This window comes from Acomys minous (genome assembly GCF_964271855.1).
Source record: "Acomys minous genome assembly, chromosome: 13".
In the NCBI taxonomy this organism is placed as follows: domain Eukaryota; kingdom Metazoa; phylum Chordata; class Mammalia; order Rodentia; family Muridae; genus Acomys; species Acomys minous.
This window is the reverse complement of record NC_140495.1, coordinates 88572152-88585397: the sequence shown is the minus strand read 5'-3', so window position 1 is coordinate 88585397 and position 13246 is coordinate 88572152. Positions and strand designations below refer to the sequence as shown.

The following is a 13246-nucleotide window of genomic DNA, read 5'->3' as shown; positions in this document are numbered from 1 at the left end:
CCAAGTCTCTGCCATGCTGCTTGTACCCGCCCACGCTGTGACTTCCACCCACCGTTCACATCATACCCTGGCGAATTAGTGCTGTGTCCCTAGTTTGCAGATGGGGAAACTGAGGCTCCCAGCCCAAGGTCCTTTGCTAGCAAGTGACAGAAGTGAGATCTAGACCAAGCCAGGGACCAGCAGAGACCCTGTCATAATCAGCACATCCTAACTGACCCTATCCCACCACAGTGGAGTCACCAGGGAGCGGCTACAAACTGCCCACTCACCCAGTTCTGACTCACGTGGGCACATGCGTGCCCAGCTTTGTGGACAGGGTTCACCCGCAGCCAGGGAAGAACCAAGATCAAAGTCAAATGGTACTCGGTGGGGTGAAAAGCAACTATCATTAAATGGGCTGTGGCTATGGTGCCAGAGACTTCAGGGAGCCTTCTTAAAGAACTGCTTCCAATGTAGGCCAAGTTGCCAAATTGCCAAACCTGGAAGTGAGTGGGAAGTCTCTTTTCTGTTTGGAGAACTAAAGCAGCCCTACCCAGAAGTCCAAGAAATGACCTCTGTTATAGAGAGCCTGGGAGTCCTGACGGGACCCTTACAGAGCAAGGGGTCGGGGGTCTAGGGGCCAGGGGCACTGGGGGTTCGGGGGCCTGGGTGGGGCTGGGGAGGCTTGGCTAATGTAAGTGCTTTGAGTTATGTTGATTTCTTCAGTGTGTCTGTGTTGTTTCCAAGCCAGGCAATAGCCTTGGATCTCAGGAAGGCCTGACATTCTTAACACACAGGTCCCAAAGGCCTTTACTGAACCTTTGCCTAGGGACATTAAGCCAACCACCAGTTCTGGTGTTTAGCAGGTATCTTGTGCCAGGCAGAGCCTTCGTAGGCATGCTTTTCTGGTCCTTTGTGGCTGATGTGTACACAGTTCTGCAGGGAGCATCACTCAGGATGAACAGATGCAGGAGTTCACTCCCAGTAACACATATGATGGCTGGGACTAGGCCGAGTGCCCTATATGTCATCTGCGCTTTTAAATGTTTCCACTTCTTTTTGGTCGTAATATTCGCTGCACCTGGCAACACCAGTGTCTGCAACAAAACTGCATTTCCAGGAAGTGGTTGTCTACATGTGAAAATATAACCCTTTCAGCCTATCATGGTGGTGTAGTCTGTGCCTAATCCCAGTTGCTTGGGAGGCAGAGGCAAGTTCAAGGCCGCTCTGGGTAGCTTATGAGACTCCCCCCACCCCATCTTAAAATAAAAAGCAAAGAGAGGGCTGGGGAATGAACGCAGTGATAGAATATTTGCCTAGTGTATGGCTCCCAGTAACTAATTAAGCTATTGAGTAAATAAAGCCCCTTTCTGCATGCGGGTAGGATGGAGGCAGTCTGCCCTTGGACCTGACCCTGGGCCAGTGTCCTTGGAGACTGTGGGGAGTGGCAATGACACCTAGACAGCCTGCTGGGGGTGTTCACTAAATTAACAGGAGGAGGACTGTGTTGTTGGAGTTGATGGAGAGATGGCTCAGAGGTTAAGAGCATTGGCTACTCCTGTAGAGGACCCATGTTCAATTCCCAGCACCCACATGGAGACTCACAGACAACTCTCTGTAAGTCCAGTTCCGGGAATGTAGTGTGCGCTCCTCTCTCTCTCTCTCTCTCTCTCTCTCTCTCTCTCTCTATATATATATATATATATATATATATATATATATATATATATATATATATATATATATATACACACACACATATATATATTTCTAAGTGTAATATATTTAATATATATTTATATTATATATTTATATAATATATATAAAGGTCAGAGGAGAGGGCCCCAGGAAAGTAGGTGGCAAAAGGAAAATAGAATAAGATGGGACTCTGGCCTGGACCCATCCTGTTGCTTCCTAACTTGCCATGGGCTGTAGCCTGTCATGTAAGAAGCCACCTCCACTGTGAGGTGTGAGGACCATGTGTCCTCTGCTCACAGAGGAGCAGAACAGAGGTGTGAAGAACGTGCTGGTGGCCACTCAAGAGTAGGGGCCTCAGTCCACATCAGTGTTAGGGTACCTGGTGTATGCTCAGCTCCCCGCCCTATCCTGCAGGCTCTCCCCTCAAGGTGTAGATGTGTCCAGCTTCCAAGGGGACCAGACCTGCAAGACTGTCCCCAGTATAGAGGCACTAACTAGTGTCCTAGAGGCTGGAAGATTTTAGCGTGATGTGGATTTCTTTCCAAATGAAGAGAAATAACCTGTTTGGTCATGAGCTTTTTAAAAGTCAACCCCCAAATAATGGTGCTGGCCCCTCACCCTTACACAGACTCTTGTCACTCCTCAAAAGGAGTAGCAGTGGTCAGTGGGCTGCAAGGGACTAACTGTCTGCCATAGAGTGTGGGTAGGTGGCCATCAGGCGTAAGGGTCAGCTTCCCTGCTCCTTGCCAGCTACCCATTGCTTGACCTGTGAGGATGGCTGCTGTAAGCCATTTGTAAAACCCAGAACCCACAATGAGTCATTTTTAAAGTTCCCTGTCTACCCTCTGCTGCCAACCACAGTCCAGCCAGCATGTGGTTCCCAGTGTGTAACACCTGTGATGGCTCCCCCTTCTGTTTCAGCTCTTCCGCTTCCCTTGGAGCTCTGTCAGTCACATGTCTGGCCACCTCTGCAGCTTTCCTTCCCTTTATATTTTCTCCCCACCTGCTCACCATCCCTTCCCCAGCCCCACCCCCGTGCCTATCCATCTCTTTTTCTCCCCCACCTCTCTCTGTCTGTCTTCAATTTTATCTCTTTCTGCGAGAGTCTAGAGTCAACCTCCCCAGAATGCTAGAAGGTAGCCTGGGCCCAGTGGTTGGTGTCATTTTAATGTGGTTGATCACTGTGAGTAAGCTGAGAACAAAGCTGATTAGACCCTTTGCACAAATTCAGAGTACTTTTTCTTTTTTTTCGGTTTCTCACAGAGACAGGGTTCCTCTGTATAGCCTTGGCCAGAGTGCTTTTCTTAAGGGCAGTCCCTGGCTGAGAAAGTTCTGCAGAGGCAATGGAGGGTCTGGGGTTTCCACTTAGACTATCACTGTTGTCTGTGCAAGCGCGTGTGTGTTTATAGTGTGTGTGTGTGTGTGTGTGTGTGTGTGTGTGTGTGTGTGTGTGTGTTTCTCAGGCTCTTTTTTCTTTGGCCTTTCCCTCTGTGGCTGGCTGGTTCTGGTGCGGGAGGAACAGAAAGAAGAACAGCAAGGATGCTGGTTTGTCTTACTGGGACTTAAGGACGGCTTGGAAGGGGAGGGCACAGGACTGGCAGAAAGAGCACTGCTGTTTCACTCCTCAGCCGGAGGCAGGGAGGCCCTGGTTCGGGACAGCTGGCCTCAGTTTCTGTGTTTCACCCTTATTGGTGAATGGGGGACTTCGTGCCCATCTTTAAGAGTGCAGAAGTTAGCCAGGCAGTGGCGGCACACACTTTTAATCCTAGCACTCAGGAGGCAGAGAGGCAGATGCATCTCTCTGAGTTCCAGGCCAGCCTGGTCTACAGAGTGATTTCCAGGACGGCCAAGGCTGCACAAAGAAACCTTGTCCTGAAAAACAAAAACAAACAAACATAAAAAGAGTGAGGAGGTGAGGGGGGCGGATGACTCACCTGATAAAGTGCCTGCCATGTAAGTGTGAGGACCTGAGTTCAGATCCCCAGCACCCACATAAAAGAGCCCAAAGGAGCAGTACGTGGTGTGTTTAACTGCAGCGTGGAGGGGGTAGAGATGAGAGAATGCCCTGGAGTTTGCTGGCCACAGTCTAGCCAAAGCAACGAGCTCTGGGTTCAGTAGGAGACCCTGGCTCAAAGAATAAAACGGAAAGCAATTGAAGAGAGAACCCCTGACGCTGACCTCTGACTTCCACATATGTGTGTACACACCCATAAGAACACATACCACAATGATGTGCACACATCTGTGTGTGTAGAAAATGAGATGAGACCAGGCTGACCTGGAAAAATCATCCTGTGAGGGCCAGAGATCAAACACTTCAGGCTCCCTGGGCCCCAGGATGCTCAGTAAAGCCGCCATCTCAGGCAGGAATGACAGGAGCAACCACATCCCTATGTTTACAGAAAGGTGAGGGCCACACTTGGCCCTAGGACTGCCCCTAGCCCACCTGTGTTGATGGTACAGGCCTGGGCACAAATCAGGTTGCACAGGACTGGAAGGTGCGCGTGGCTGCCAAAAGATGGGGCAGGTGTTTCTCCCTAATCAACAGCCTGTCAAACTGGGAGGCTGGAGCTAAGGCTCCAGGGAAAGGCATGCCTAACATCTTGCAGCCTCTGGAGACTTTGGACCCTTGGCATTCTTGAGTCGGCCTCCCCAAACCCCTCCTGTTTGCACACCCTCTCCTCTAGTGTGTACACCATGCCTTGGATGTGTTGCTCGCCTCCCTTCATTCTAGCCAGATCCAAGACTTTTTTCCCCAAATCAAGGCTCACCCTAGGGTTCTAAGACTACCGAGGGGTCAGAGGAAGGCTCTCGGTCCCACTGTGGAAGGCATGACACGTGATACAGAAGCATGTGGATGGATGGCAATGACTGGGCTGAGGGCGCTCTGGGACCCTGTGCAGGGCAGCCACGGAGGAAGGCAGACAGAGCTCTTTACAGGGAAGGTGGAGCCAAGACTTTCTAGGAGTCCTGGGGGAAAGGAAGTAAGGACCCATTGGGGGAGGGGCAGCGAAATCAAAGAGCTTTTTTTTTCCCCTCCCCTTTAGCTCTTCACCCACAGAGAAGGAAGAGCCAGCCCCAGTGGAATGAGAAAGTCGGTTAGTCTTGTGCAGAGTCCCCATTTCAGAGGGAGGAGAGACAATATTCCCTTCTGGCAGGGAGGTGACGAGGAGTGCTCCCCTTATAGTGGAAAGGGAAAAGGGAGTGCCCCTGACTCTATGCACACAGGGAAAGTGGGGACACCTTCCAGAAGATGGGGAGCTCTACAGGGACTATAAAGTATGGACAAGGGCTGAGGCCTAGGGACAAGATTTGTTCTCAGTTCACTTTGACCCTAAGGTGGCCCAAAGGCTCAAAGGACACAGGCCTGAGGAATCAAACCATCTGATGGGGATTCCCGATCCTTAGGGACCTGGCTGGCTGAAGTTTTTGAAGCTCCCTGTCTGATTTCAACTTGAGCTTGTTCTCCTCTTGGGATCCCCAGTCCCCGCCTCCCACCTGGAAGTGGCACAGGCTCCAAATTTCCCCATGTCCAAGGCCCCTGCATGGACCTCAGGAGCACAGGAAACCACTGCCTTCTTACCTGGTTCTGACTGGAATGGACTGTACCAGGGTTACAGGTTAAGGTACAGGGTTAAGGTACATCCTTAACATCCCAGGCCATGAAACCACACAGCCGAGGGCATGAGCCTGCCTGGCCAATCGTTCTTGGCTGCAGCCTGTGCACTGCTGCTAATTTCATGGCCCTGTGAGCCAGGTAACGCTCTGCTGCCCTGAGCTACCACCCCTGGGCTGGAATCACTTTTCCTACCCTGCAGGAGCCCAGCTGCCTCCTCCACTGCAGACTGGAGGTGGGGGCCACACAGAACCGTTCAGTGACAGTAGCTTCACACTCTGAGGCTGCTATGGCTCGTGACTAATGTACTCCGTTTATATCAAAGAGCCCAAATGGCATTCCGAGGAGAGGAAGCTTACCCAAGGCCTGCCAGAGATAAACGGGCTCATTTCAGGGCCTCCCTGCCCAGAGAAACGGCTTTACCTGGACCCTGAGCCCAGAATCAGATTCTTCCAGAAGAGCCGCTTAGCACGGGGCCTCTCAGCGAGGTGGCTGGAGGAAGTTCTCTGCTGGAAAACGGCCTCACATCTGGCCGTTGGCTTGGCTAAGCTTTTGAATTTCATTTGAAGAGTGGTTCTCTGGTTCCTAGTGTTCACACCGGAGAACAGCAGATGAGAATGGCTTTTCTTATCACTAATGGAACACATATACCCTGTACTGGCCAGGAGAGGCCTGTCCACACTCTTGGGCCATTGGGAGGCTGCTGGTACTGAGCACTCCTCAGCTAGGCTTTGTCCATAGTTTGGGGTCTGTCTCACACCTACCTGGGAGGCTTTTGGGGGTGGGGGGGACACTGACATCATCAGGAAGAAGCTTAGAAATCTGCCCACTGTTGTTCACTGTGCTGCTTTCAATTCTCCATTGTTTTGTAGTGCCGGGCACGGATCGCAGGGCCTCACACATGCCAGGCATGCACTCTGTCACTGAGCCACATCCCCAGCCCATCTGTCCTCTTTAAAGTGATCTCTGCTGAACCACTGATCATGTCCATCCCCTGTGGCCTATCAAGGGAAGGGTTTTCTTCTTGACTTTTTTTTTTGGGAGTGGAGTGGGGGTTGAGACAGGGTTTCTCCTGTAGACCTTGCCATCCTTGACTTGCTTTGTAGACCAGGCTGGTCTCGAACTCACAGAGATTTGCCTGTCTCTCCCTCCCGATCTTCTTTACTCTTGAACTGCATAGAGCTATTGGCCTGTGTGAATGTCCAGGGGAAGAGAAAAGACAATTCCTACAATTCCTCACTCTTGGTCACTCTGAAGACAGAGAGGAGAGGCATCAAACCCTAACATTAGCAGCTTTGGGGCAGAAGATGTGACAGTGCCTCCAGGAAGAAATGTAGACAGGCCCCAAGAGCCACTCTGTGGCCGTGATGGAATTTGAGCTTGTGCAATTTGTGGAGACTGCAGAGTAAAATGGCAGGCGTCCCCACATGTCCTATGTGGGAAAGTCCTGCCACCAGCACCATGTGACCATCTCTGAAATGTACCCACCATGGTGAATGTGAAGTTCAGTGAACAGCTTTGGATGTCAGCCTCCTTGCCTTCCACCTTGTTTGAGTCTCTGTTTCTTTGTTGCCCATCTCTGAATATGCCAGGCTGGCTGGATTCTGGCTCTGTCTCCCATCTCCCCACCTGAGCCTTAGGATTACAGGCAAGTGTTCCTGACCTAGCTTTACCTGGGTTCTAGGTTGTACTTTTTTTTTTTTTTTTTTTTTTTTTTTTTTTTTTTTTTTTTTGGTCAGCTCCAAACAAGCTAGAGTCATCTGAGACGAGGAATCTCAATTGAGAAAATGCCTCCATCAGATTGCGTATAAGCAAGACTGTGGGGACGTTTTTCTTTTTCGGTTTTTCGAGACAGGGTTTCTCTGTGTTATAGCCCTGGCTGTCCTGGAACTCCCTTTGTAGACCAGGCTGGCCTCAAACTCACTGAGATCTGCCTGCTTCTGCCTCCCAAGTGCTGAGATTAAAGGCGCGTGCCACCACGCCTGTGGGGAACATTTTTCTTAATTAGCTATTGTTATGGCAGGGCCTAGGCCACTAGGGTCAGTGTCACCCCTGGGTGGATGGTCCTGGATGGTATAAGGAAGCAGCCTGATGGGCTGGGGAGATGGCTCAGAGGTTAAGAACACTGGCTGCTCTTCCAAAGGTCCCAGGTTCAATTCCCAGCATCCACATAATGGCTCACAACCATCCATAAGGAGATCTGGTGCCCTCTTCTGGCCTGCAGTAGTTACATACAGGTAGAACACTGTATAAATAATAAATAATAAATCTTTAAAAAAAAAAAAGGAAGCAGCCTGAGGAAGCTAGTAAACAGGGGTCCCCTCTGGCCTCTATCAGTTCCTGCCTCCAGGGTCCTGCCCTGATGTCCCTCAGTGATGGAGTGTGACCTGAGCATTGAAAGACAAATTAAACCCTTCCCTCCCCGTGCTGCTTCTGGTTATGGTGTTTATCATAGCAGTAGTAACCCTAATTAAGACATGGGGATTTACCTACTGAGCCAGCTCCCTCGTTCCAGCTTTGAGCTTATTTTTGTAAAATGGGGCCTAGTCCAGACCCACCTTGCATTAACTGCAGTAAGAACCAAGCGCTGTGCAGGCGTCGCACTGGTCTGATGTTCTGCCTGGCTTTCATCTGCCCGCTCTAGTCACCACAGGTGCTGAGGGAGCCTTTGATGTCATCGTTTCCACCCTGAGCCCCAGTCTATAAGGATGCAGACAACCCAGGGAGATGATGGTGCCCGTGCGGTCAGATCAGGCATCCCAGGGTGGAACGCTGTCTCTTGTTTCCTCAGAGCTGCGTCATCTCTCTTCACACTGGCTTTGGGCACTCAGCGTGCCCCCTCTGACATTAGCACCCTCGGGGCATGGCTGTCTAGAATCCTGGCACTGTGCCCCGCTAAAGGCAGCAAGGCCTCAGCTTGACTCCCAAAGGAAACATGGCAAAGTCCTATCACCTCATGCTGAGTTGTTCCCCACCCCCACACCTCATCATCCTCCCATGTCTGTGGACACACCCACCCACCCCCCACACCCCCCAGTCCTCCCAGCTGCCACTCAGACAGGTCCTACTGGAAACCTCTAGTCACTCCACCTTCTGTGGTCACCATACTGTGTCTCTTGTGCCAAAGCAGTGTGCTTCTCAGGGCCCCCAAAGGTGGTCAGGCACGGAGATACTTCTGTTCCCACACATGCGCATATGTACTGTGCTACACTGCACATGGCGGCGGGATACCAGCAAAGGAATGAGTTAAAAAAAAAAAGATGCTCTTGGCCTGGACAGTGGCTGCCCAGCCATGACTGAAGGCCTAGAGTGGCCCACTAGGCTCAGATCTTGTGCCCAGGGCCCAGCCTGCTAAGGTGAAAAAGCCTGCTTGTGGAGGCCCCTGCCTTCTGCTTTGTTACTGTCTTCTCCCTGCTGTTCCACCAGGCCCACTTGGCTTTCTGGTCATTATAATCAGCACCACCATGGATGTAACAGCTCTGAGGAGCTTAGGCAAAGCTTGGCCTCCGTCACATGGCCACCCCATTGCAGGGATTCTGCCAGGAGTCAGAGTGAGGGGCGAGGAAGTGAGATAGGGACGGAGAGTAAATACCAGGGTTCAGGCCCCTAGAGCTGGCCACAGCTTAGCAGTAAATACAGCTACCACCTAGATGCATGGCTGTCTCCCCAGAAGCCATTTCAGAGCCCCAGTTAGGACAGGAAAAGACGAGCCATTTAATCTGTGAACACCTTTTTGTTTCCTCCCTCTCACTGATCAGAGCGAACTCTGGGGTATTGATTCTTACCCTGCCTCCAACAGCCTTCTAGGAGAGTTACTAGGCCCTTTGCACAGCAGACAGTGCATAGGCCTGGCGGGCCTGGGTAGCACGTATATCAAGCATCATTTGACGAAACTGGTGCATTTCCACAGAGACATGGCAAGGTGAAGCTGGAGGGACCAGCGGTCCCAGAGAGCAGGCTAGAGGTCCACGGGGGTCTTGGCTGGGTTCTCGCTGATGAGACTAAACCATTGGAGGGTCGGTTCCAAGCTCACTTACCCAAGCTCACTACCTGACAGAACCTAGTACCTGGGGTGGCTGACCCCAAACAGCTTCTGTTCTTGCAAGATACCAGCCTTAGCAACTTGAGGTCACCTACAGACCCTTGATATATAGGGTTCCCTAGAGGGCCACCTGTCTCCTCAGAATCATGAACAGAAGAACTGAAGTGTCCGGCGTGCATGGACACTCAGTCACGTACTCTTCTCTTGGGTAGAGTTCCATGCCCCTCCCACCCCCCTCGTTCTTCATAAAGTAGAGAAATGGGCTTAGTCAACTGTGATGGACTCAGTCTCTCTCCTGCGGTTGTCAGTGCTGAAAAAGCATTCCAACTTTAAAAGGCACAGCCTTCAGCAGAGCATTCAGTTACCTGGAAAATCCCCATCCTTAAAATACCCAGGGACTTTCAGCTGGAGAAAAAGCAAAACAGGCTCTCCACCTCATGTGGCCACTGTTCCAGGTCTGGCCAAGGGCAGGAGTTGTCCACTTCTCCCCTAGCCCTCATCTGGCCTTTGTCCCTCCCTCTCTCCTTTCCCTCTTCTGCCTGCCTGGCTTCACGTGGGCTCAGCCAGTGTGTCAAGAGGTAATTGACTGACTGCCTAGCCCAGGGCAGGCTCTGCTGAGCCCATCAGGACAGGGACAATGAGGGGGCACCTCAGAGGCAGAAGGCTATTTCTAAGACTCACGGCTGATGAGCTGCGATTATCATTTTAATTTCAAGGCTGTCACCTTACAGTCAGTGCGCCCCTTCCAAAGAGCACAAAGCCCTCTGCAGCCTTCAAAGGGACCTCGGAGGGTTTGCGCTACCGGAGGGGCCGGGACATTATGTTCTGTGCAACCCCTCTGTCAAGACCTAGCCCCAGCCCCACTGCCCCAGGATCTCTCCTCGCTCCCATGTGGTTTCTACTTTCTCTGAGGCAGGTCCCACCTTCTTCTGGAACCCCTTGAAACTTCGGCTCCCTTCTGGTTTGCCGAGCAGCAGCAACTGTAAAAAACCTAGCAGGAAATTCTCACAGCTCTCTGGGTTTGGAGTTGTGAAAAAGCCTTCACACTCCTTCTGTTACTCCCAGTGGGACTCACTGCGTTCTGGGGTGGGGTCGGGGGGAGGAAGTACTCCTCCATCCTGATCCTCCCAGGCTGTAAATGGAATAAGGGTTTTACACACACAAACGCACACACTCACGCATGCTTGCATGCTCATGCGCGCTGTTCGTTGCACTTGGCTTCCGAGATCTGTTTTCTCTCTCGGTTGTGCAGTGCATTTCTTAAGCACTCCAGTGGAAAACTCAGGTGCCGCTCTCTGTTTACTTAGAGTTAAGTGGTGTAATCCATTTAAATCCCTCTGTTTGTTAGGAAGCCAGTGCTTAAAAAAGCCTTACTGCAGCTCAAAGCTCTTCTGGGCTTCATGACCAAATCAAGATAGTCAGCCCTTGCCTGGCTTCCCTCCCTCCCTCCCTTCCTCCCTCCATCCCTCTCTCTCTCCCTCCCTCCCTCTTCTCCTCCGTTCTCTCCTTTCCTCTCTCCCTTCTTCCCTCTCTTCCTCTTTTCCTCCCTCCTTCTTTTCCTCTATCCTTCCCTTCCCCTCCCTCTCTTCCTTCCTCTACAGTCCATCCCCCTTTTCTCTGTCTATAGTGCTAGGGGATAGAAGCCAGGGCCTCCTCACTGAAGGTCATGGGTCCCTCTCCCTGCCACAGCTGGATGTGGTTGTTTTTAGAGATGGGTATGCCCACGCAGTCAAGTCTCTCCTAATGAGTGGGCAGCTGTTGGGGTTTGAGAGCTGCATCCAGTTTGTACTAGGCCAGCCTGGGTCCCAGCCTGCTGTGTCTGGGCAAGTCCCCCATCACTCCCTGAGGAGTGCCCTTTCTCCTGGTTCATCATGAAGGTGTTTACCCTTCTGGCTTTGACCCGCAGTAACTTTGTGGGAGCTGTCTCCCGTAAGGTGGAGATCTGGAGATGTCTAAATGGTCTGAGAGGCCAGGTACTGTAGTATGTGAAAGGGCCACAAGATTAATAGGGTGGGGATTTCCTTTTTAGCTATATGTTGAGCTCCATTCCCATTATCCAGTCTGTGGCCGGGGCAAGTGGAGCACCGGAAGTGTGGGCCTCCCAGGAGGCGAGGACAACATCAGCCTGTGACCCCAGCACTTAGCAAAGCTAAGTGTAGCACAGCTGTCATTGGCCGCCATTGGTTGAATGCCTGAGTGTCAGGTTGGAGATGGGGTGGCACCACATGGAGTTGGGTGGACTTAGCTCTGCCTCCTAGGTATCTGGGGACAGTCAAAGCAGCCCTCGTCCAAGGCCCTCACCAGCCCTGAGTGACAAGCAGCCTCCTTTCTTGTGTGTTTCTAGAACTACTTTGAGAGCTACCTGGCGATTGCTTCCACTGTGCCTTCCGTACTGTGCCTTGTGGCCAACTTCCTGCTTGTCAACAGGTATGTCACCATCCTCCCTCCCCTGACCTTCAACCCCCTGCCTCCTCCATTCTCCCCCAATCTACAGCAGGAATTTTCTGCTTAAATGATGGTTCCCCAAATTGGAATCAGACAGTTCAGCCTTGCCATGAAGTTTACAGCTTGGAGCAGGTGCCTGGGGACTCCAGACAGAGGAGTCATCATCTATAGCCACTTGTAGTGACAGCCAGGTAAGGGCCACCACCACCACCCCCCTTCAGGAAACATTCACCTCACCATTCTGTAATATGTTGACAATACCAGCTGATGTGTCCCTACTCATATTGGCATCTCATAGGTAATGACTGGGAAAGGCTTCTGGTTAACATCATGGTGGGAGGAATTATTTAAGAGAGAAGTAAGTTGGTATGGTCCATAGACTCTGCTGGCTGTCCCTTCCTGTCCAGTCTCAATTTGACATGACAACAGCCACAGTGCTAGTATCTCATCTGCATTTTCCTGAAGCTACCTCTAGGCAATAGCTATACCCTCGCTGTGGTCCAAAATCCCGGGCTTCCCTGGAGTACGGCTCATGGAAACCTCAGATCCCTGGTCTAGTCACTTAGTAGTAACTCCTGGATCTCCTGCTGAAAAGCATTCTAAGGCAGATCTGGCCTCAGCAAAGGTGCTAGGATTGATTAGTAATGTCTGTTCTAGGCACAGGAGGAAAGAGCAGAATGTACTCTAAGCCTTGTGTATAGAGAAGTCTTTCTAAACACATCAGGGTACAGGGCACAGTTGTATAGTAGATCCCAAAGCACGGTGGCTTGCAACTGTAACAGTAATTAGTTTCCCTCACTATCTGGAGTTCTGGAATCAGTCAAGCTCAGCTGGAACATGCTGGTGCAGTCAGGCAGCACTGGGGCAGGAACTGTTCATCCTTTCCCACCTCCCTGTCTCTCTCTCCTCATTGGTTTGCTCACATGTGGTCAGAGACTGTTCCCATTGTGGTTGAAGAGCAAATGGTCCATGAGAGCCAGGGACAAGCCACATAGTGTCACTTCTGTCACACTCAGCTGGCCAAGGCTGTCACAAGGCCTCTTCCATTTCAAGGGGACAGAGATCCCCTTTCCCCATGGAGAGAGTGTTAAAGAACCTGTATCCCCCTAAATCCAAAGTGTAGTCTGAGAGGGGGTGAACTCAGCCTCCCCTCCTGGCCCTAAGGGCTGCCTGCAGAGGTCTCCCTCCCAGACACCTAGCCTTCAGAATCCACCCTTTGCGGGGTGCAAGTGATGTGGGAGAACTTGGAGGTGTCTTTGAGTTCAGCAGAGCCTTTCTGAGCTCTCAGTGGGCTTAGGTGAGGCGGAGTAGGAAAAGGCTGCAGAAAATTCAAGGGTCACCCTTAGAAGCCACCCAAGCCAGTGGCTTTTGGTTTCTTCTATTGCTTAATACAATGAAATTCACATGCCATAGGGGATAGTTTTTAGAAAAAAGGTTACAGATAAGTGGACAGTAGCTTTGGGGAG

At 51.4% G+C, this 13246-nt stretch overlaps 1 protein-coding gene across 1 annotated transcript in view; it reads left to right on the top strand.

The window, feature by feature from the left end:
* SLC29A3 (solute carrier family 29 member 3) overlaps positions 1 to 13246 on the top strand; it is a 35537-nt gene that overhangs the window by 7560 nt on the left and 14731 nt on the right. Inside the window, exon 3 of the mRNA XM_084751809.1 lies at positions 11680 to 11762. Coding sequence (XP_084607935.1) covers positions 11680 to 11762 — 83 coding nt within the window. The remainder of the gene's footprint in view (positions 1 to 11679; positions 11763 to 13246) is intronic.